This window comes from Pogona vitticeps, chromosome 2, assembly GCF_051106095.1.
Source record: "Pogona vitticeps strain Pit_001003342236 chromosome 2, PviZW2.1, whole genome shotgun sequence".
Taxonomy (NCBI): domain Eukaryota; kingdom Metazoa; phylum Chordata; class Lepidosauria; order Squamata; family Agamidae; genus Pogona; species Pogona vitticeps.
In genome coordinates this window covers 129,449,126-129,474,913 of record NC_135784.1, presented here as the reverse complement: position 1 = coordinate 129,474,913, position 25,788 = coordinate 129,449,126, and the positions used below count along the sequence as shown (strand labels likewise).

The window sequence follows — 25,788 nt, the reverse complement described above, 5'->3', positions numbered from 1 at the left end:
CCTGTACGCCCTCATTGCCATGCAGATGAATCTTTGGAATGAGATCAACTCAGAGGAGCATTCTGTCAAAATATCTGGTCTTGCTCACATGGGAGGGGTATAGGCTTAAAATCCTTTGCTTGTGCAAAAAAAGGCATCCAAGACGCGTAAAAGGGTGATCCCTAGAATTGAATCCTGTTATTTGATAAGGAGGGTTAAGAAGTTATTGAGGCCTAGGACTAACCCACCAGTTACCTCTTTGTTTTCTAAGATCTGCATAATTTTAATACTAACCCAATATTACAGTTTATCAAATCTGTGATAAGGCTAAAAATCTGTGCCAATAACCCCATCTAATTAGCTTAAAAATAAACAAAAATATGGAAAGCAAAACTGCTTATCTGACGCAGAGGAAAGCTAGTAACACAGTCACAACTTAAATTCCTAACGTTGTACATAAATATTTTCTTAAAGTTATCTGAGGAAGAAGATGAGGTATTATTCTCAGCATATACCTGGACAGTCTCGGCTGGATGGGATATTATTACAGAAGTGCACAACAGAGCCAGTGTGATAAATGATCAGGGCGCTGGGCTGGGATTCAACCGATCCAAGTCCTAATACACAATGAGTGACAAAATACAGTGGTGCCTCGCTTAACGGCGATAATCCGTTCCAGGAAAATCACCGTTAAGCAAAAACATCGTAAAGCGGGGGGGGGAAACCATTGAAACACATTGAAACCCCTTCAATGCGTTCCAATGGGGTCAAAACTCACCGTCCAGCGAAGATCCTCCATAGGGCAGTTGTTTTTGCTGCCTGTCTTGCAAGGAATCCGTTCCAGAAAACAGCAGGGAGCCATTTTGTTTACCCAGGGGCCATTTTGAAACCGCCGATCAGCTGTTTTAAAATCGCGTTTTGTGAAGAATCGGTTCCCGAAGCAGGGAACCGATCATCGCAAAGCGAAAAAACCCCATTTAGACCATCGTTTTGCGACCGCAATTGCAATCACAAAAAGATCGTCGTAATGCGGTTTCGTCGTAATGTGGGGCAATTGTAAAGCGAGGCACGACTGTACACTGAATTGACCTTGGGCCAGTTAATCTCTCTCAGCCTCCTCTATGCCTCTGTGACATTGTGACAAAAAGACGTGGAAATAGTTCCTTTAAAAAACTAGTAAGAGGTCAAAAAAGAAAAATATTGGAAACAGGAGGTATACCTAACCTACAGCAATTTGAGCCAGCAATTGATCAAAGCCTCATGCAAAAGAAATTCATATACTGTATATATATTTAGATTTCTCTACCATATCATGCTATTAAAAAGTGTGCCCCCAAAACCAAACGAAAGGGAATTCAAATATTTTGTCATTAAGCAGCCACTAAACCAGAAAATGTATTTCATAACCTACTGCCAAAATAATACAGATGGAATTTGATGGGTAACCATACACTTCTTGATCCCCAAAGTCCATTTGGAGTAGGTATGCAATTTATTGAAAGAAGAAAGAGTGAAGAGATCTTTATTTCACATAAAAAGTCATCAGGGATTTCTAAACAAGCCCAGATGTACTTCTGATACAGTACTGGGAGGCCTGCAAGTTATACAGCCATGTACTAGGAAGGAACACATTCAAGTCGACATTCACGTGCCTCACGTTTACTCTCTCAGTAATTGTACAGTAATTTTACAGTAATTGTACTAGGGAAAAGTAACTAGGAATCATTCCCTCTGCTTCAAGTACTGAACAAAATAAAATTATATAATATACATATCTATTTTTATTTGTCAACATATTATTTCCCATGATTAAAAAAAATCTTAATTACAAATTCTACGGAGTGAATTCAGATGACTTCAAGCCAAAGTTACTTGGTAACTTGCTGATGCATTAGACAGTAATTGCAGCCATGCTATGGAAATGCAACGACTTGCAGTAGTGGCACAGGGAGAGGCCACACACACTCTTCATGCAAAGTTAGGGCTTTAAAGCTGCTACTGGATTATCCCTGGCCATCAGAACTTATATTATAAACAGCTAGTGGACAAAAGGCCTATCAACAGACATGGATATGAAAAAAGAGAGAGATATTACCTACCTGTAACCATGGTTCTTCGAGTGGTCCTCTATAAATCCATACAAATGGGCTGTTCTGTACCTGCGCAGGACGTCTCCGAAGTTTCTAGAGCTTAAAAACACGTGGCTAGTAAGACATTCGCCCATGGAGTATATGCTTTGCCCGCCCAAGGTCCTCTGAGTTCCCAAAATCTGCCGCTGTCAAAAAGGTTAGATAAAGACAACTGAGTGTCAGACAGAGCAGAGGATGGGCGGGATGTGTGGATTCACAGAGGACCACTTGAAGAATTATGGTTACAGGCAGTTAACCTCTCTTTCTTCTTCGTGGCCTCTGTGAATGCACACAATTGGGTGACTAGCAAGCTCACTTACCGGTTGGTGGGCTGTCACTGAAGAAAGGATGTCAATATAGCTTTCCCAAACTGGGCATCATTCTTTGCTCGAACATCCAGTCTGTAGTGTGAGGTGATGGCGGATGGATTGGACCATGTGGCCACCTGACAAATGTTGGAAATGTCCATGCCATCTGAAATGCAGCTGAGGCAGCCATAGCTCTTGTGGAGTGGGCCTTAATGGTGTCAGGAGGTTCTTTCCCTGCGAGCTCATAAGCCAGGGAGATGGCTTGAACTCTCCATCGAGACAAGGTCTGTGGTGATGCTGGAGAGCCTTTATGAGGTCCACAAAAACAAATGAAGAGCTGAGGAGATGCCCTGAAAGTTTTTATTCTATGTATAATGAAGCATGCGCTCAAGATCAGAAGTCACTGAAGGAAAGAGAGATGGTAAGATGATAGGTTGATTCAAATGAAAATTGGATACTACCTTTGGCAGGAATGAGACATCTGGATAAAACGTGACTTTGTTAAGATGGAACTGTATGTATGGAGAGTCAGATCTGAGAGCAGAAAGCTCACTCGCTCGACAAGCTGAAGTGGTGCCTACCAGGAAAAGAGTCTTCAATGAAAGAAGTTTGAAGTTAGTGGAAGCCATGGGTTCAAATGGTGGTTTGGTGAGAGCATTCAGAACAGTTTGGAGACACCACTGAGAAAGTGGAAGCTGCTGTGGAGGGCAAATATTGCGAAGTCCTTTCAAAAATCTTTTCAAGGTTGGATGAGAGAAAATTTTTGCTGATTCCACATCCGGTGGTTGATGAGCTATAATTGCAATGATATAAACTCTGAGAGTGGCTTGAGAGAGTCCCAGGTTGAAAAGGTGTAAAATTAAGCAATGTATTTAGAGAAGCGTGGGGTTGGAAGTGTCGAACTGCTAATTTTAACTTTTTTAGCTGGTCTGGAGGAAGGAAGGCTTGGGCTTTGGTGGAATCGAGGTAGGCACCAATTTATTTGGCTGTTTGTGAAGGCTCGAGATAAGACTTGGAGAAGTTGACTTTGAGACCAAGGGGCTGTAAGGTATCTAGAGTGATATGAGTAGCGTCGATAGCAGCTTGGTAAGAGTAGGAAACGATGAGCCAGTCATCAATGTAAGGGAATATGGTAATTCCCTGTAGACGAAGATATGTTGCAACTGGTGCTAGGCATTTCGTAAAAGTTCTTGGTGTTGTGGACAAATTGAATGGGAGTGAACAGAATTGGTAGGCAATGCCATTGAAATGAAAACAAAGGTATTTGTGATGTTTCAGATGAATGGAAATGTGGAAGCAGGCATCCTTGAGGTTGATGAGAACAAACCAGTCTCCCTGTGAAAGGAGGGGAATAGCAGTGTCCAATGTGATCATTTGGGTTGGATGAATTTATTTAGGTATCTAAGATCAAGAATAGGACAGAGTCCTCTGTCTTTCTTGGGTACTGTAAAATGTGAGCAGAAACCGTTATGAAGGTTCTCCGTTGGGGCAGGAATGATAGCATGTTTGCGTAGAAGAAGGGGAACTTCTTCTTCCAGGGCGTAAGAGTAGGAGATATATTTAATTTGACCAAGAGGTAGTATATGGTGGAATTCTATATAATAGCCATGTTCAACTATAGATAGGACCCAACAGTCATTAGTGATACGAGTCAAAAATTGGAGAAAAGGGTATAGACGAGTTTGGGTAAATGTTGGATGTGTAAAGGACAAATTTAGAAAATTATCGGTATTGCTTACCCCTCTTTTGATTGTACCAAAAGGCTTGTCGACGTTGATGTCGGGCCTGAGCTCAAAAAGGTAGAGTGGTGGAAGTAGTCTGATTCGGAAATGGTTGTTCAGTCATCAGAGGCTTGTAAGGCTTGTATTGTTGCTGGTATGGTTGATAAGGCTGTTGTATGAATTGCTGTCTGCGCCACTGAGGTCATTGGAATCGATAAGGTTGTTGAATAAGAGCGAGCAGTTTTCCTGATTTTATGCAAATTATCCATGACCTCAACTGTCTTTTGGTTAAAAAGGTCAGCACCATTGAATGGTAAATCTTCGATTCGAAATCTGGTGTCATCAGAGATACCTGCAGATCTGAGTCAAGCATGGCATCGAAGAGCAACTGATGTGGCCATGGCTTTGGAGCGGCATCAGCAGCGTGTCGGGATGCAATTCTTTGTTGTTTAGCAAGCGTAGAAACTTCGGTATGGATGTTAAGAGTTTCCCCTTTAGATGCTTCAGGGACCGTCTAAAGAATAAGGAGAACCTCATTCCATAATTGACAATTGTATGTGTCCATCAACACTTGATAATTTGCTACTCTCATCAGGAAAGAGGTGAGAGAGTAGTGTCGTCTTCCAAGAATGTCTAGTTTTCTACCTTCCCTGTTTTTTGGGGCGACTGATGATTCGTTCTGAGCCCTGGATTGGTTTGATTCCACAATAATAGAATTGGGAGTAGGGTGCTTTGTTAGGAAAGATGTGTCAGTACCGTGTGTTTTATAATGATTCTCCACTCTCCTTGAAATTTGTAGAGATGAAGGAGGCTTGTCCCAGGACTCCTTGACCAAATCTAGCATTGCAGGGATGAAGGCGAGGCTAAGCAGGGGTATTTCATTCTAATTTATATCACCCAATCTTGCTTGGGTGGTGGTGGTACTTTGATGTCGAGTTCCAGGGCTTTGGCCATCCTCATAACGAGTTGGGAACAGGAGGTGAAATCCTCTGAGGGTGGTTGTCAGCCACATCCAATCCAGGGGTAGGTATGTTAGATGGAGATTCTTGAGAGACATTGGAATGAGAAACTTGATCTGTTGAAGATGATGTGGAGGGAGAGGCAGGTTGGGGAGATCTGATTGGTTGTGATCTGCCGGATCAGAGGGAGGAGGAGGAGGCCCCTTGTAAGTAGTGGTGGCTTGAACTGAGGGTTGATGATGTTGCATTACCGATGGTGGTACAGGCTCATGTCGAGACTGTTTCGCTTTTGAATGTTCTGGCCGTTTTGATGTTGGCTGTTCTGGTAAGATGTCATGACGTTTACAAGATGGTTTTGAGGAAGCAATTTGTTCAGAAGGAGGAGCGTGTGAAGAAGGTTTATGATGTCCGTGTTGAGGTGGAGAGGGGATGCCAACGGAGAATGTCATGCCTGGTATGGTATTGTGTAGTGCACCCTCTTAGGCTTGCCATAGGGGACGTGTTTTGGTATGTCCTCTTGAATATATGCATCGTAGGATGGGTAATATGGAACACTGTAGTCACCTCATTTGTGATACCGAGGTTGGTAGTGTTATCAAGGGAGTTTGTCATGGTAACGAGCTGGCTCCTGATAACAGATGACTTCTCCATATGGGGGATCATAACGTGGAGAGAGGTGTCTCGGCTTAGATGTGTGTTTTCTGGGAGATCGTCAGGGAGAATCAGAATCAGAAAGTAGTATCGGTATCACCCGTCCTGTTGATGCAGAACTAGAATGGGTAGAGGCCTGGCTGGAGTGATCATCAGTCACAGAAAGGCCAAGAGTGGGAGCAAGGCTACTTGCTGCTATGGAGGCCCATGCAGGAGGTATAGAGTGGTCATCTCTCAGTAAAGGAGAATCATGAGTGTCCCTGGATGATTCTTCCAAGATTGGAGAAGGAAGTGATGGAGGAGGTTGCTCCATAAGGAGGGCCTTGGAGAGGTTTTTAGATTTTTGGGGTTTGCTCTTTTCCTTTCTTCTTTTAGGAGAGCTTTTAGCCTGGGAAGCAGAGGTTTCTGACCTCAATAGTGACTTTGGTCTCGATGTTGACTTGGATTGTTCCTTTTGCCCTGGTGATGGCAGCGTCGGGCTCAACATTGACTTGGATGGCTAGGAGCGTGGAACCGGTGATGAGGTAGGTTCCATCAATGTGGATGGATGGTGAAGAGATTTCTCCTGGAGAAGAGATCTAAATCTCTGAAGCCGAAGTTTCAAGCTGGTTTAGTGAACCTCTTGCACACAGAACAAGATTGTGCCTGGTGCTCTTCACCCAAACAGAAAAGACAGTGATTGGGTCCATCCGATTGTGGGATCTTATTAGTGTAAAGCACACACCGCTTGAATGGCGCTAGAGAGGCCATAAAAGGCAGGAAGGGAAGGGGAAAGACAGGGGAGGGAGGATAGGTTGGGGAGTGAAGGAGAGAACAAAAAGGGATAAAATTCAATGGGCAAAAGAAAAACAACTCATGGGAGAACGTTGATTGAAAACAGAAAGGTAGATGAGAAAAAAAGGGTAAGGTACAGAGTACCAATTTGAAAGAAGTTGCTCTAGCCGTCCGATATACGTCTAACCTACGCGGCGGCTAAAAGGAACTGAGAGGACCTTGGGCAGGCAGAGCATGTGCTCCACAGGGGAACATCCTACTAATCATGTGTTTTTAAGCTCTAGAAACTTCCAAGACATCCTGCACAGGTGCAGAACAACACATTTGTGTGCATTCATAGAGGCCACGAAGAAGAACTTTGGATTCCACCCACCTCCAAGTCTTAAATCCACAGATGTCACTCTCCCCCAGTACACATATAAAAAGCTCATAAGGCACAGATATAATTGAAAATAGCAGTATGACTTCTTAACACATTCAGCACAGAGTAGGAGCTGAACAAGCACCAAGACCAACATATACTTGTGTGACTAATTGTGAACTAACTTTCAAGTAGGGCACCGCAAAGTCTTCCTACTGGAGCGGGGTGGAGAATCTGCATCCCTCCACAGTTTCTGCACCCTTATATTAGAGAATAAAACCAATGAGCTCTTTTTAAGGACTTTAAAGGGGTTTTTAATACTGCACTGTAGGGGGAAAATGCACTTTGAAAGTTTATTATTGAATTAACATCTATTGCACCATGGCCAATTTTACAAGAATGGAGACGTCTCCAATTCATGTAAAGAAATCTCAATAAAGCATGTCCTCAGAAAGCCAGCTTGAACCGTGAGCAAATAAACAAACTATGGCCAGTTTCTTTTTTAAAAAAAATCATAGCAATAACATCTTTGAACTTCTTTTTGAAAAAAGATGCTGAAATTGATACCTTACAATACGCTGTTGAAGGTCCGTTGCATTCCCACATCCCTTTATTCTTGCATGTTTTGATTGGTAGATTAGGATTTTGAATTACTATCATGTTTTTTGGATTTATTTTGTGAAATAACATTAAAATCTGGTATGCTGATAAATATATTAATTTTCTGTGAATTGCCCTGCCCATTTTTAACAGTATACAGAGTAAAGAACAATTTGTGAGATTAATGTGCATCTAGGAATGATTTGGTATTCTCATTGGAAGCAGTTTCTTTGTGCTATGCAATTATTTGCTCTGTATAAAAGCAAATATAATCAATTCCATAAACAGATTGGGAAGCAAGACCTACTTTTGCACCCAATTTCTGATATCTGAGTGAAGAATACAAGATACACTGGACCATCATTTTATCTACTTCAGAGGTAAAAAACTAAACCACGCATGTACGATATATACATACTACTCCAATGAGTGTGCCATCACAGAAATAACTTGCTGTTTCTTCAGCTTCATAGCCCAGGTTTGCTACCTCTTATTGCCAAGGAAGCAAGAGAAACATTGCAATACGGCATCCAAGCTGTTCAAATAATTTCTGTATGTTCAAATGTGTGTCATGCATGTTACATCTGTGCAAGTCTAACATGCAGAAAAAAATACTGAATCAACCTGGGGGCGGAGCTACAAAGTGCAAGTACATTTATTTTTCCTGAATTGTAGATTTTTTGGCAATATTCAGACACATTCCATATAACTGACTCTCAAAAATTCAGTGCTGAGTTAATGAACCAAAACCAAGAATGAAGAATGGATATGGAGGCAGTTATAGACAATGTGGTCACACAGCTGGTACCATCTGTTTTTCAGCCATTACTGCATAGCACTAAGAAACTGCTTTTAATGAGAATACCAAATCATTCCTAGATGCACACTGATCTCACAAATTGTTCTTTACTCTGTATACTGCTAAAAATGGGCAGGGCAATTCACAGAAAATTAATATATTTATCAGCATACCAGATGTTAATGTTATTTCACAAAATAAATCCAAAAACATGATGGTAATTCAAAATCCTAATCTACCAATCAAAACATGCAAGAATAAAGGGATGTGGGAATGCAACAGACCCCCTACTGAATATTTTTCCAGATTCAGCTGTACTGTAGCAGATCATAAACATTTTACTGGGAATAATTTCAAAGGACTTGACTAGTAAAATATGTATATTTGTGCCAAAAGACATTGTACCCGATGTTGGAAACATACCTATTTGAACACTACGGAAAGAAAACATTCCACCTCTGTATTTTGTATTGTTGGATACTGGACTATATCCAGGAAAAAAAGAAAGTAAGGAAGAAAAAAAGGAAATGCTGCTGCATCATTGTTGGCACATTAACTATAATGGCAATAGCTGTGTTATATCAGTTTTTCTCAATCTAAAAACGTGGACACTCAAAGGCCAACTCAGATATTATCAATGCAACGCATGCTTAGCCTCACCATTTATTTCATAAACCAAAATAAAAGAACAAAACAAAAGAACAAAAAGAGATTCAATATCATGGAGGTCAGAAAGAAACTGAGCAAGAACATCAGGGAGATTCCCCCATGTGGGCACGTACAATGGGAAGCAGGGGGTGAATTTACATCTAAATTGCTCACCTTTAGAATGTTCCCTGACAGGTCCTACACAAGCGTGCTTCTGCAAAACAGAGCACTAGTCCATGTACATCTTGATAGATTTGGAGGGGGGCATTCATATTGGTGCACTGATTGCTTATGTCTTAAATCTCCATTTAACTTGTTCACACAACACAGCCCTATTATCAACCACTGTGGGTAGAATAAACTCTGCTAATCACAATGAAACAGAGCTTTTATGTTTGTGCTATCACAGATACAGCTGAGAATCTACAAAACAAAGAGTCAAAATCAATGAAGCCTCTCAGCTTCAGTGCCTCCACCGGGTTGGCGAGGGTGCTGGGTGCCCCTCCAGTTGCTGAGAGGGGTGGGTGCTGGAGCCAGGGATTCTAGTGGACTCAATAAAAGTACTCTGCTGCCATTTCCTCCCCTCTTGGGCACTGGAACGTCCTCTCAAACCTTTGTCCATGGGTTCTGAACCAGCACCTCCCATGAGGCACAGAAGACCCCAACTCCTCCTCTGCTTTATCCTACTCTTCTCTTCAGAATCAGCTGACAGCATCAGGCACAAGACCCCTCTTCTTCCTTCTGCCATTCCTTTATACTTGGCTCCTGCCAAGTGGGTCATATCAACCTTTACCTCCTCTCCTCCACCTACAACCTGCATCTCCTTGTCTGTGCCCCATGTGCCACACATTCTAGCAGGCCAATAAGGGCCCAATACAGGATCTGGGGCAAGGGTAGGCAGCCTGCTAAAGGCACCAGAAGCAGCCCCCTCACATATATCTATGCAATAAAAGCTTGTAAACATTGAATTAAGGTTTTATATCTTTCCAATGAAAGAAGAGCAAGAGAGAAGTTCATATAGGACTATATTAAAGGGCACAACAAGTAATCATACTTCCTATATAAAAGGTGTTCTTTCAAAATGGACTTCTTTGGGGTTCTTTTGGGAGGAAAGCAACCAGGAAGCTTCATGAACATATTGTGATGTATAAACCACTAAAGGAAAAGCTTAGGTGTACCCAAAAGCCACATACACTGGATGGTCTGCATTGAAAAATGTTTTTAAAAGAGACATATATGATTAGGACTATACTGCTAGGGAGAAGCCGCATTTGCTCTGTGGGGCAAAACAGATAGTCCTTACCAGGTAAATAAATTTCCTTCTTAATTTATTGCAGGGTTATTTAACTTTTCTAACATTCCTGTTTCAGTTTTAGCTTCAAGGAACAAGAAGACCTTATCATTTTTGGAGGTTTTGCTTCTTTAGAGCACATTGGCAATATTTTCTTTCTTTGGCTCCTACAAAAAAAAAATGGTCCTCAAAGAGTCTGACTCCAAGGGTGCCAGATCAGCTTTGAATTCATCATCCATACACTGCTGCTAAAACCCATGAATTTTATCTGACAATATCAATAGGTAAAGGTAAAGGTTCCCCTTGGCATTTAGGTCAGTCGTGTCTGACTTGAGGGGGTGGTGCTCATACCAGTTTCCAAGCTGTAGAACCAGTGTTTGTCTGAAGACAGTTTCCATGGTCACGTGGCCAGCGTGACTAGACACAGATCGCCATTACCTTCCCACCCTGGTGAGTATCTATTTATCTACTCACATTTGCATGCTTTCGAGCTGCTAGGTTGGCAGGAGCTGAGACAAAGCAACGGGAGCTGACTCTGTCGCGTGGATTCGATCTTACGACTGCTGGTCTTCTGACCTTGCAACACAGAGGCTTATGGGGTTTAACCCACAGCGTCACCACATCGCTTATACAATATCACTGGATTTCATTAAAAAGACAGTGCATAACATATTGGTATTTGTCATAAAGTCCTTCCCCATGCCTGTCTGCATCATGAGACATCTTCCATAGGGCAAAGTCCTCTTGTGTTAACCTTGCAACAGCATAACCCAGTGAGGGCACTGGAAAGATTTCATTTAAACTCATGGAAAGTTTCTTAACCTCCCCATCTCAAGTTCCAAGGCTCCCTAGGCAAACCTTTGGAGCCCTCAGAATGGAAGGGATCTTTTAACAGTTAAAAAAAAATGTTGCCGGATTGTTGTCGTTGATGGGATTGGGACTGCTAGCAATGAATTTTTCACTATTAAAGACCTCCCCCTACCAACCATCCCCAGAGTAAAAGTGAACTCTAGAGAGCCTCAGGATCTGAAAGGGTGGATAGAAAACCTTCAGTGAATTTAAATTAAATCTTTCTAGTGCCCAAGCCAGATGACACCGGTGCAGTTATATCAACAGGATTTTGACCAATAACTGCCCGGTCCAAAATATAAAACATTCTTGTAAATATAAAAATGACTGAAAGTGTTCATGTCAGATGCAATTTATAAATGGCCAATTTTTTAACAGCCCCCCTCCTCCACCAAACATTTCGAGAGGGACTAAAGCAAGCAACTGAGACATTTACTCAAAGTAACTTTAGTCTTCCCACAGTTGCAAGACAGAATGTCTTGCCTATCATGAGAAGAGAAAGACTATACAGTGTAAAAGAATGAGCCACTCAATGTAATTACCTCCTCAAAAACACAGGGAATGGCATGGAAAGGTCTTAGTCCCTTGCAAACACTATCAAAACTCTCAGAAGTTACTCGGACATCTTGCCATGGGTAAAGCTAACATCCTCTACGCTGTTTCACCCAGAGCCCTTTTGATAGGAGCAATTATCTTCTAGGCTGTTTCATTCAGAACAACACTTAAATTTCCTTGTTTTTCCAGGAAGCTGTCACTCTCCCCTGACTAACAGGACTGGAGCAAAACTGGCAACAGAGCAGGAACACACTGTCTTAAACTCTTGGACCCATAAAGTATCATTTCATAAAACACAGGCTTAAGATTTCATTTCCTTCTACTCTCCTTATTACTTAATGCCTGTGTTCCTCTGTTTCCTCAGTCATTGGTTTGGAACTAATAGCAAGTACAGTGGTGCCTCGCATAGAGAGGTTAATCCGTTCCGGATTAACCTTCGCTATAGCGAAACATCGCTAAACGGAAATAAAAAAGCCATAGAAACGCATTGAACTTTGTTCAATGCATTCCTATGGCTTTAAAACTCACCGTTAAGCGATCTTCCTCCATAGCGCCGCCATTTTCGCGCCCTCGGTAAGCGAGGGCAGGGCGCGAAAATGCGGCGCGGACCTTCCGGCGGCCATTTTGGAACCGCCGATCAGCTGTTCTCCCCCGCTTTGTTATGCAATATTCGCTAAGCGAATCGCTTAGCAAATATCGCAAACCGAAAAAATGCCATAGGGGCCATCGCTGAGCGAATGCTCCAGCGATGGGCCAGAGCCCCTCGTTAAGCGATTTAATTGCTCAACGGGGCGCTCGTTAAGTGAGGCACCACTGTATACCTATCACCACCACTCCATTCTAAAAATATTTCGTTGATTCACCTCCTACCCCAGCTAGGGACCAGAAAAGATACCAGAGAATTTGTGCACTGCTAAGAGCCTTGCTACTATACAACAAGCACACACAAAAAACAAACCAAAAAAAACCAAAAAAAAATAGGAGGGTCCTCTCACATTTAGAAACTACATTGTCTACAACTATTTTCAATAGCAGCAAGAAAGATCTATTCTAGATCTCAAAAAGATCTAAAAATTAACTATTGTAACACTCTCTACATAGAGCTACCTCTGAAGATGGTACAGAAACTCCAGCAGGTTCAAAACATGGTAGACAGATTGATTTCAGGTGCAGGTAAATTTGATTACAGTAGACAGTATCTCCCTGATCCTGACCTGTTTGCATTTGCTCCCTGTCTGTTTCCGTTCCACATTCAAGGTACTGACATATAAAGCTCTGAACAGATTGGGACCTCATTAACTGGCAGAGTGCCTCTCCCAAAGAGCAACTACCGAGTCACCTGCTCCTCCCAGGCCATGTTCCTCAAGGTGGCCACCCTGAGAGAGCCCAAGAAACCAGGCCTTCTTAGCGGTGGCCACTTCATTGTGGAATGTCCTTCCTCTGAAGATGTGCCAGGCCCCCTCCCTTGATACATTTACAAGACTGGTCAAGGCAGAACTCCACAAAAAGGCATTTAAAAACTTTCTTCCACTGAGGGAATAGTCATAGACCCATGTTTGACTGTCACTATATGTGTTTTTAATGCTCCTCCTCTTTTTCTTCTTTGGTTGATAATTACGTACTTGTGCTATTCATTTTGCATTTCTATTACTGTATTTTGTTTATTGAGATTTTCTGTTTCTTTGTACATCACCCAGAGTCGTGAACTGTCACTAAGTCAGGCTGTATAAAAACTAAATAAATAAAATTAAACATATTCTGCTACTGAAAAGAAATAAAAACTTCTAGTTTTGTTGCAGCATGCTTCCAATAAGAAAGAAGCTTAGCTTTAAGTCAGTTTCAGGAATCAATGTTTAAAAAACATGTTTGTAATGTAATTACACATATTATACAAAAAGGGGAGAATAGAATCACCAAAAGAAGCCAGAACTCACTTCTAACTGCAACATACTCAGATAAGAGGTATGAGTTCATACAAGATCTTGGGGTAGCTCCTCTCAACCTTCATCAGCCTTTAGCATTCAGCAGCCTTTCCCTTTCTGGCATTATTGGACATGCAGGCTAGAGTGGTGAGGTTATAGGGTAACATGTCTCAAAGTCACCAGACTGGGGCACACCATAAACTTTGCTACATTGCAAAGCTTATGTCTGAAAGAAATGGCCCATCATGTTATACACAGCATGACCTTTGGTCCAAGTGAATGGAATCTGGGCATTAAACTGCCAACATTTTTAGGTCTAAATATGGAGATATAGTATTCTCGACATGGACAGAGTTTCTACTCCTGTTCCTCTGAAGATGCCAGCCACAGAGACTGGTGAAACGTTAGGAAGAACAACCTTCAGAACACGGCCATATGGAGATATAGATTTAAAATTCATTAAGGCTTATTACAAAATTGGACTAATCACCATAACCACATGAAATACTTACATAACAAAATTTGGAAACCAGCCACCATCAGACAATTGTCAAAAGTGGGACAAGCGGGCCATTTCACAATGGTATACTTCATATAAACTAGTTGGCAGCAAAAAACAAAGTTCACTTACGGAATCCAGAAAGCAGAGATACATCCCAGAACTCTGATCTACTGCATGATTTTTAGCAAAGCCCACTGTTGATAAAGTAAAAGGAAAGAGTATTAAATGAATATAATTACAATGTGTTTTTTTTTTCCTATTCAATGTTCGTAACATTAAGGGGAAAAATATCTCGAAATCCACACATAAACCGACTTCCTTGCCAATCTGAATTTTGAGAAGCATATCCCCCATTAAGCAAACACCCACAGAGGTTTGATTTGTGCACCTATGGGACAGAGCCCCTTTCAGCTATCTTGGCCTACTCCAACAAATCATCACACATCAGTGAGTGACGGATGACCTTCGCCCCCCTTCCCCTCTTTCTTTCCATGTGCTCAACTAGCTTAGAATCCTGATATGGATGGAGACAAGTGTCATGGGAAAAACAGGGTTCAAGGCAGAGACAAGCAGAAATAAGATCATAGTACATCTCTAGGTAATTTTCAATACTGTATATCATCCAGAAATCCCAATTCCCAGCAATTTAACAGCAGCAGCAGCAGTAGCAAAAATGCCATCCCCAATTTTTTCTTAAACTAGAAAATCAAGAAAAACAAAAATTACCATATGAGAGGTTTTGTCTGGCAGCTCTAGTTCTGGCACAGAAAAGGAATTCCTGGATTGAGCATTAAAGATGGCATTTTTTGATTTCTTGGACTCCCAATGTCAGAATTTGTCTGGAACCCTCCAGGTAGAATTCTGGAAGGGAGAGAGCTAAACCAGAAGGCAAAAGAGATGTTTCCCTACCGCCATATATGCCACATTCCATGTGATTTTGCTTTGAAGAGGAAGAAGATGGCCCCAGTGGTCACTGAGAGTCCCAATGCTTCCTGGGAATTGTTGCAAGCTTCAGAGGATGGGTTCCACAAAAAGCTCCCACTATAGATCCTAATGGGTGGCAGGGTAGGATTCCAGGCAAATTCTGGGAGCAGAAGTCCTAGAAATCCAAAATCCTGATCCTAATTGAGCAAGCATTCAGAGGCATCTTGTTGTGCAATTCAACATCTGACTTCCTGAACTCTCTTTTGCATCTGTCTGGAAGTCTAAACTCTATCCACACCTGTTTAAGTATTCTCTACAGACAGGATATGAAATAAGGAAAAGGAACAGTGCACTTTCAAGCTCTCCCTTTTTTTTTTTTTTTTGGTGAGAAAACAAGCCATAGTTTGGTGGAGCAGCCTATTACGTCTTAACTGGGGAACAGGTTAACAGGTCCTAAGTCTGTGATAACTTCTATAAAAAATTTTGCACCATTCTAAGTTAACCTGTAGGATTATTGTGCTGAAGACAAGAATGGCAAAAACAAAACATGTAAGCTGCACTGAGCTTTTTGAATAAAAACAGATGGGACATACAAAGGAGAAACAAAACAAACAACGTCTCCATTTTCTACAGGATCAATACACAATAACAATACAAAAAAAATTATTCAAACTGCATACAACTTTGCAGTGTGTTATTTTTCCAGAATTCATACTACATGCAATAAAATGACCAAATCTTTTAAATAAGCAAAATAATGAAATCATTTCTCATGTTTATTATCCAAAATACTTCCATATAAAATAAAAAGGACAAAATATTCATCTGACTGAAAAGAAGCTAATGGACAAAAAAACAGAAGCAACGACAGAAGTCCCACGAAGAGATGTTGTAAAAGGTCTAGTTTTACAATCAGAACATAAACCTCTAGGTAGAGTAGATGCTAAGAGGCAAATAATACGCACATTAAACTCTTTATCAACCGTAAGATCATGATGTCTGGTGACTGTGGGGCATCTCCAGACTGCTTTCATTTAACACTCTGAGGTCCCAATCCTATTTCTTGATACCAAGATTAACTTGAACTGAAGCATTGCTTCTTCCTTCAAGTAAGTTCATGACAATACAGACACAACACAGCGAAGTTTCAAGTACCTTGCATGCCACTACCACGTTTTTAGAATCTTACTATCATACATTATGGTCGTTCTCCACCCTACTTCATTTACACTTTTATATTCTGAGAGGGTTTTTTAAATGGATTGTTACGGTCTGTTGTTTAAACGTGTTTTGGTATTGATTTTATTTACCATTTTAACTTGTTGAATTATTTACTTGTTGAATTCTTGTTAAATATTTGTGTGCCTACTGTTTTTAGCTTTTAAATATTATCTTTTTAATTCTATAAGCCATCTTGGGTCACTTTTAAGGAGAAAGGCAGGCTGAAAATATTTTAAATAAATAAATATTCTAGAACACGCTTTTTAAAAGTACATTTTAACCCATCCCCTCTGAGCATCTCTCGTGCATTACAGACATACGAGATATAAAGGAGAACTTGGCAACAAAATAGTACAGGGTAAAGCACTCCAGTTCCTTGCATTCATTCTATTTCCACTAACACAGTATCAGTAGATATTGAGTGTGCTCAGTCCTCATTAGGGTTTGAAGACAGTGCTACAAACTAAATGTAAATGTTTGACAAGCTCAGCAAAACACAATCACATCCTCAGATGATTTAGCTTGTTTGGAAAGATTATATCCTACAGTAGAAATTACAGAGACTAGAGTGGAGCAACAAATTCTTCCCCAGGAAAAAAAAATGTTTAATCAAAAAATACAAGTATTCTGGGGCTTTTAAAATAAATACATTTGATTTTTCATGGATTTCTATACATTCATTTTCCATAACGTATTTAATGCTATCAATGTTTTTTATATTGTTTAATTACAGTGCTTCCCTGTTTTACTGGGAGAGCTTGAAGTAGAAACATGACTCCTGGCAGGATAAAGGATTTAATCATTACTATTTCTTTTAACACTGATAGCTGCATTATGTCCCACTGCTTTAATTTTACTTTAAACCAATTTTAATAACACTGTGAGAATCACCATTCAGGAGCTCGGGGCTCACGAGACTGATTTCAAAACTCTGTTCAGCCATGGAAATTGACTTGGGGCAGATCACAATGATAAATCATTCCTTCAACACCTAACACAACCCAAATACTCTATTAGGGTCTCCACAAGACTTGATGGCACCCAAAAGCATCATCAATAACAACACTGTGTAATTTCTGCATATTTCTTATGGTGTTTTTGTTGAAATTCCCAGACACTTCAAGCTTGAAAAGCAAAGTTTGATTGTTATTGTTGTTGTTATTTATTAATTTATTAATTTCAGGTTGCATTTGTGATGGATTGTTCAGGCAGAATAATTCATTTCAAGTCCTGTGTATTTTGTGAACTCTTCTAAAATTAGTTTAAGAGCTATTGTGGCCATTTTTGGTTCTTCTAAGAAATATATTGTCACTTACATGGTCCTGAGTATTTATTTTTATTCCTTTGATATTTGGGTTAAGTCTAATCTGCTCTGCAAGTGATTCCACTTCTACTGTTAACAAGAGAGGAGAAAGTACGAAGACTTGCTTTCTCTCCAGCTGAAGTTTTTCCGTTGTGTACAATTCTTGCTATGGAATCTTTGCAGAGCTTGTCTACAAGTCTGATTTATTTCTAACCCATATTCTGATTTCCTAGAGAGCCCAAGTAACTATGACCATTCTATATGGTTGAATGCTTTAAGGTATCAAGGGACAGAAGGGCTGCTCTTTTTCATTTTGTTACAATGCTGTATTGTGCTCAATGCTCGAATCAGTGTGGGACCTAAGAAGTGCCAAGCAGGTATGAACATTACTTGAGCTGCGTTTTTCTAAACTGTTATAAATTTGTTCTACCATTGGGCAAGTATTGCTATCAGTATTTGGGGGGAGGGGGCTTGGTACACCAATGTCAACTTCTTGTTGCCACATCTGGGATATGCAGCTCAAAACATAAGTGTGGAATTTTGCTCCTCTGCCAGGTATTAGTGAATAATTTCTGGAGTGGCTATATTGTTACATTCTACTGTATATTGTTTTACATAATTCTCCAGAAAATCCATCTACTCCAAGGGATTTCCAGTTCTTTAGCGATAACCACAGAGCAAGAAACATCCCCACCTCCACAGAAGCCAAAAATGGAAAATGGACATTTGAAGACAGCCCTTAAGAGCTGTGGATATCTAAAACAGGCCTTTAACAAAACAATGTCCCAACCTAGCAGGACAATGGAACAGTCTGAGACCCAGAACGTGGTCATTCCTTACATGGCAAGTGTGTCTTAAAAGCTCGAAAGGATTTTTGGTAAACACCACATACCTGTGCACTGCAAACCCACATACACACTAAGGCAAAGACTCATCCACTCAAAACAGATGGGTATTCTAGGAGTGGAGGGACAAGACAGTCTTACTGTTGTTGTTTTTTTGCCAGTTCTGCTCTGCTCTTTTCCACTTCAAGTTGGTGCTATGTGTAAACTCTGGACATATCTAATTCCAATTAAGTCTCCAGGTAGCCATCTTACACGTAGCCCATCCTGATGCAGAAATATTGGCTGGATGCTAATCTCTCTCACACTGGTTGAAGTCAAGATGCTGGCAGAACTATAACTAACTCTGTTCAGTATTAAAAGTATTTCCAGCAAAAGTAAACAATCTTTCTTTAAGGATATGGTTTCTCAGCAGTTTCATGTAATCCTCATCTTAGTTTCGACTTCCTTAGTGTGGTCCTGCATAGCCACAAGGTGTTTAGGAATGGGTTGGTGAGAGCTTCCCCAAGTTCTGCCACTTGCTGAATCATGCAGATAACAGCAGCCTCGTTATTATGATGAACCACCAGCTTAAATGAGTATCCCCAATGAAAGAGAATTTGTTCTTGCCTAGGGAATTAGGTAAAGAGCTTTAATCTTTTCTTTTATCTTTTATGAAATGTTTCAGAAGAATGATCCTGATAAACAAGGATTTCTCCTCCCTTTATATTCTAGCAAGACAGCTAAAAACAAAACAAAACAAAAAAATAAAGACAGCAAAAACATAGTGGCACCTTAAAGACTGCTATATGTATTTTAAACTGAGTTTTTGTGGACAAGTCCATTTCTTCAGACATAAAAGTGGGACTGCAGGGCAGATATCTACTTCTTTATTTTTATTTTTTGCCTGACATGGTTTCGTTTAGTTTCGTTTAGTCGTTTAGCCGTGTCCGACTCTTCGTGACCCCATGGACCAGAGCACGCCAGGCCCTCCTATCTTCCACTGCCTCCCAGAGTTGTGTCAAATTCATTCTGGTAGCTTCGATGACATTGTCCAACCATCTCATCCTCTGTCGTCCCCTTCTCCTCTTGCCGTCACACTTTCCTAACAGCAAGGTCTTTTCCAAGGTGTCCTCTCTTCTCATGAGATGGCCAAAGTATTGGAGCCTCAGCTTCAGGATCTGTCCTTCCAGTGAACACTCAGGGTTGATTTCCTTCAAAATGGATAGGTTTGTTCTCCTTGCAGTCCAGGGGACTCTCAAGAGCCTCCTCCAGCACCACAGTTCAAAGGCATCAATTCTTCGGCGGTCTGCTTTCTTTATGGTCCAGCTCTCACTTCCATACATCACTACAGGAAAAACCATAGCTTTGACTATTCGGACTTTTGTTGGCAAGGTGATTCTCTGCTTTTTAAGATGCTGTCAAGATTTGTCATCGCTTTCCTCCCAAGAAGCAGGCGTCTTTTAATTTCGTGGCTGCTGTCTCCATCTGCAGTGATCATGGAGCCCAAGAAAGTAAAATCTGTCACTGCCTCCATATCGTCCCCTTCTATTTGCCAGATGATGGGACCATTGGCTATGATGTTAGGTTTTTTTATGTTGAGTTTCAGGACGTTTTTTGCACTCTCCTCTTTCACCCTCATTGCAAGGTTCTTTAATTCCTCCTCACTTTCTGCCATCAGAATGGTATCATCTGCATATCGGAGGTTGTTGATATTTCTTCCGGCAATCTTAATTCCAGCTTGGGATTCCTCCAGTCCAGCCTTCCGCATAATGTATTTTGCATATAAGTTAAATAAGCTGGGGGACAGTATACAGCCTTGTCGTACTCCTTTCCCAATTTTGAACCAATCAGTTGTTCCATATCCAGTTCTAACTGTTGCTTCTTGTTCCACGTATAAGTTTCTCAGGAGATAAATAAGGTGTTGAGGCACTCCCATTTCTTTAAGGACTTGCCATAATTTGCTGTGGTCCACACAGTCAAAGGCTTTTGCATAGTCAATGAAGCAGAAGTAGATGTTTTTCTGGAACTCTCTGGCTTTCTCTATAAATCAGCGCATGTTTGCAATTTGGTGTCTAGTTCCTCTGCCCCTTCGGAATCCAGCTGACATGGTAACACCAACTAACACAGCTACCTCTTCTAAAACAATTCTAGCAAGAGTGACTAGGGACCTTAATATCTGAATTTTTTCCAGAGCACCCTGCAAAGCTTACAATTAGATACCTGATGAAGCAGTTTGATGGTTTGTATAGGCTACACATTCTGTGTATTCTGTTAATGTCATTTTCTGCAAATTTCACAGCAGAGCAGATACTGCTGATCTAGGTCAACATAAATGAAGTTATATTGTTGCCTTCTTAATTTTCTTCCAACACTCCAAATATGTTTACCCTTTGTTTTATTTTGCCCATGTTTTCAAACTTATTTTGCACTTGTAAGGTAGAGCCCTTTAGGTCTCATTCAAACCGTTTTCCAAGCACCTCTTCCTCTGTTCAACATGTTTTAACTCCATACCAACTGCTGTCAGGTTCCTGTTTAGTGGCGCTAATTCTGTCTTATGATAATCTTAAAGGTCTCAGTTGCTGCAGCCTTTCTTATCCTGTCTCATCAGTTTCTTTCTCACCTTTGGTTTCTGTGCTCTTTGCTCCCTTCACATACCTGGGTGCCAAGCAAAGACCATCTATCATGCAGCTGGAACTAGATGTCTCCAATGACACAATTCATGTGGTGAAGGCACATTCCACAACCACTTTCACATCCTGGTAGTCAGTTTTTAATGACTGACAGTCATTGTCAGTGGTTTGGAGAACTCCCTCTCTTTTTTGGGGGGGGTGACTCTCACCATGAAGAATTTGGTACAAAGTGTGGGGGGTCCATCTTGACCCGGTGCTTACCATGAAGACCCAAGTAGCGTCTGTGGTTCGGTCTGCCCACTTACATCTTTGGCGGATCGCCCAGCTGTGTCCCTATCTAGACACCGGGGTGCTCACCATGCTGGTCCATGCACTCGTAGTCTGAAGAATAGACTACTGTAACACTCTCTATGTGGGGCTTCAAGACTGATGCGGAAGCTTCAGCTGGTCCAGAACACGGCAGCCAGGCTATTAACAGGGGTGAAAAGATTTCAACATATTTCCCCCACCTTGGTCGCCTTAAACCAAGTAAGTGGTCGCACTTACTATCTATCCACTTTCGCACTGATTTCAAGGTGCTAACCATTACATATAAAGCTCTTAATGGTTTGCGCCCTCGATACCTGACAGAGTGCCTTCTTCCAGCCAGTTCTACCCATATCACCTGCTCCAGTCAGGCTGGGCGGCTGAGGGGCCTAACACCAAGAGAGGCCCGGTGGGAAAAAACTAGAAATCGGGCCTTCTCAGCAGTGGCCCCTCACCTCTGGAACAACTTACCTGTAGAAATCTACCTGGCTCCCTCGCTGAGGGCCTTCAAGACTAACCTGAAGACATGGTTATACAGACAGGCCTTCCCTACAGCCATTACCTAGCCCATCTCCCCTTTTCTTTTTTCTTTTCCTCTCCTCTTCTTTTTTACTTTCCCATCTTGGACTAATCAGGATTTTATCGTAGTTTATTGCTATATTATATGTAAACTGCCCAGACACATTCTAGATGGGCGGTATATAAATCTAATCAATCAATAAATAAAATAGATTATCCTCAAACAAGTTTTATATGGGAACTGAACAAAGCTCCTTGATTACACTCCCTGGAATGTTCCTAAATTATAATAATCTTACAAATACTTAAAGGCTACTTCTCAAATATATATCTCTTGTGATAGCAAGAAACATCAGCCATGGGGGAAAACAGCATTATTTCTTCACATGCTGATAAAATCAAATACTTAAATTAAAAACCAGAAACCAAACAACCTGGCGGTCAGCTCCTTGTCACAAAGCCTTTTTATATAGCAACATAATTGATTCCAATGATTCCAAGAAGCTTTCATTCTGCGTAGAAACCGGGTATTAAAAATGGACTCATGCAATGAATCCTGTGTTTGGCATAAGCAAAGTATTCGCTGTGATATTGCTACACTGATGAGACTCAAATGTTTGTGCCAAGGCTTTGCATTTTGTAAGGCCTGCTTACTTAGTGAAAAGAGCCTGTTACCATGGTCACAAGAGTAAAAACCTAAGACCCCGTGAGATATTAACATTCCTTGCTCTTGGAAAGAAGTAGTTTTGTGGTAGTTTCTTTAAAGCCACTGACCCTTTCTTTTGTGTTGAGTTTTCTCTTTTCTTTTCCCTTTTCCTCTTCCATGACAGAAAAGAATCAGAAATGAATCTTAATCCAGTGTAAACAGTTTAAGATGTGAAGACGGTCACATTGTTTCATTATTGGGGCTGCTTTTTACAAAGGAATTACTCTGTACAAGTTTTAACTATTCCTAACCACGGGAAGGCAAATCACTAAAGCACAAAGGACCTGCAAAGAATTCAAACTAACCTGGCCTCCCGAATGTAAATATCAATGAGCTGTTCCCTACTAAAAAAATGATTACTGCACAAATACCTGCCTTCAAGCAAGCACCATCTAACATTGCATGCCTTTACCCTTCCTGTTTACCAATGGCTGGGAACAATGTATACAGAAAAAGCATACATTTTTACATTGCTATGTCTATCAATATTCAATCTAGTCTACTTCATCATATATATACAGATCCTAAAACAGTAACCATTTCTAATCCAAACCATGTTAACTCAAAAATCAAGTACCCCATGCAAAAATCCAAATTAATCAGGATCAAGATACAGTGGTGCCTCGTTTGACAAGGATAATCCGTTCCAGCGAAATCGCTGTAGAGCGAAATCCTCATCAAGCAAAATAAAAAAGCCCACTGAAATGCATTGAAAAATGGTTCAATGCGTTCCAATGGGCGAAATACCTCAGCGTCCAGCAAAGATCCTCTATAGGGCGGCCATTATCCGATGCCTGTGCAGCGAAAAATCCATCCTGAACACAGCGGGGAGCCATTTTGAACAGCCGGCAGCCATTTTGAAAACCCGACAATCAGCGGTTTTGATCGTCGTAATGCGAAGAATCGGTTCCCAAAGCAGGGAACCAATCGTTGTAAAGCGGATTTTGCCCATTAAAATATCATTTTGCGATCGTAATAGAAAAACATCATCGTGAAGCGGATTCATCATCAAGCGGGGTAATCATTAAGTGGGGCACCACTGTATATGCTATATACTTAGTTAATATGGTTATCAAATATACTCAGACCCTAAGATGTTGGCTGAAATCGTGTTACTTAGTACAGTACAAGAAAATTCATAATTTTCAATCCTGTACAAATGATAAATAAAATGTTCCTGTCATGACTGTGGGGGTGCATGTACACCCTGACTTAAGTTTGTGCCTGCTCCATCATGGCAGAGACTTTTTATTTGTCAGCTGGGAATGGAAGTTATGAACATTACAATAGAATTAAAATCATTATGCCATTAAAGTACAATAAAAAACTCTTTAAAAACTCTTGATTAATATACACATACTAGAGTATTTTACTCTTTAAAAGGGAAAAAACACATGTCAACTAGCAGTTTGAAGCGTTAGCTGCCAAAGGCCTGCAAAGGTCTTTGCCTATCAGCTACAGAACAATATTTATTTGAAACAAGCACTCTGAATGGAGGTGAAACTGAGCAGACTATTTGCATCATCCAAAATCATATATCCCGTTGGACTTATGATAACCTACAATCTGCCAGCAGGTTTTTGCACATCCCAAAGTCTGCGTACCACTGGGGCCAGCTTGCAATAAAACATGTAATCAATGAGACACTTCAATTTTTCTGACAAGAGCAAACAGAATAAGAGTAGGTCTACACTCAAATATACAACTGTTTAAATCTAACCTCATGGAATAACAGGACTTCCTGCTTCTCAGCTGTTTCTCATTTGTTTTCTCACAGAACTGAATTATACCAAGAAGCAATGCACACACCACCATAGGAGCAAGACAATTGGCAGCCTGGGTTGTAGTTTTCAGAATCAGCTGACACAAGGTGGAGAATCTGTGGATGACGTTGGTGTCCTATTCCTCTCAATGTCAGCCAGCAAAGCATACGGCCAAGAATGATGTAGTCCTACATCATCAGGAAGACTACAGATTCCACTATCTGGGCTATTATATTGAAAAAAATTATGAAGTACCACACAGGAAATTAAGCTCTTAAATTTACTACACACTGTTATAAAATCCTGTTGACAACATTATTCTTAGTATTTTAAAAAATAATCACCTACATCAAGGTTATTTTATCATCTTAAAACAGAACTGCAGATTACAAAGACAAATGTAATCCCCCAAAACTTTCTCATAAAGGAACATTATTTCTTTATAAAGCCCTAAATGGCATGGGCAGAGGGACATCGGAGAGGGCTTTCTCTGTTCCTGCTCTCAGACTTTGGAACTCTCTCCCACAGGAGCTAGACGGGCTCCATCTGGCTCCATACTCACTGTCTTTAAATTATGTAAGCTGCCTTGTGTCCTTTTTACGGAGAAGGTAAGGTAAAGGTTCCCCTTGACATTTAGTCCAGTCGTGTCCAACTCAAGGGGGCAGTGCTTATCCCCATTTTCAAGCCGTAGAGCCAGCATTTGTTTGTAGACAGTTTCTGTGGTCACGTGGCCAGTGCGACTAGACATGAAACACCATTACCTTCCCACCCTGGTGGTACCTATTTATCTACTTGCATTTGCATGCTTTTAAACTGCTAGGTTGGCAGGAGCTGGGACAAGTGATGGGAGCTCACTCCACTGCGTGGATTCAATCTTACGTCTGCTTGTCTTCTAACCTTGCAGCACACAAAGGCTTCTGCGGTTTAACCTGCAGCGCCACCATGTCCCTTTTTTTAAGGAGAAAGGCAGAGCAAAAACGTTTCAAATAAATTAATATGGCAAAGGAATTTTGGGAGGCAGCACTTTACTGTGGAAAAGTAAGAGATAAAAAAATACTGTTTACAAGGTGAAAAGCAACAAGAAGTGTAGCTTGGGATGGACCTGGAGATACAGGTGGCAAAAAGGTTAGACATTTCCTCTTGCCACTTTTAAACTCCAAATTCTGGGAAAGGATTGCTGTAAAGATTGTTACACTTACTTGTGCGTAACATGTAATTTACTCTTATATAAAATGAGCAAAAAAATACACATTTTTGCCAGCTATATATGTGAAATTTTTCCTGTTTTCCCTTACCTACAGTTTCTAAATATTCACAAATAAGACTGAACCACAACACTGAAAAGGAAAAAAACCAATGCTAGGTACTTATTATGTGAGATGACTATAGACTTACTGGAATAAGGGAGGAAAGAACAAATTAAAACTTTCTAAATAGAAGTACACAGGAAACTTGCTCTGGAAAACACATGAGGCAATCACCATTATATTTTTGTTTTATTTTTCAAAAAGTTTTACTTTCCTTCTTTCTGACAAAACTGTCCC

At 40.7% G+C, this 25,788-nt stretch overlaps 1 protein-coding gene across 9 annotated transcripts in view; it reads right to left on the bottom strand.

Annotated features, from left to right (window-relative positions):
• QTGAL (queuosine-tRNA galactosyltransferase) overlaps positions 1-25,788 on the bottom strand; it is a 268,261-nt gene that overhangs the window by 237,388 nt on the left and 5,085 nt on the right. For all 9 annotated transcript variants that reach the window (XM_078385931.1, XM_078385930.1, XM_020785917.3 and 6 more), the window contains exon 4: positions 14,178-14,242. In XM_078385931.1, the coding sequence (XP_078242057.1) occupies positions 14,178-14,242 (65 nt within the window). The remainder of the gene's footprint in view (positions 1-14,177; positions 14,243-25,788) is intronic.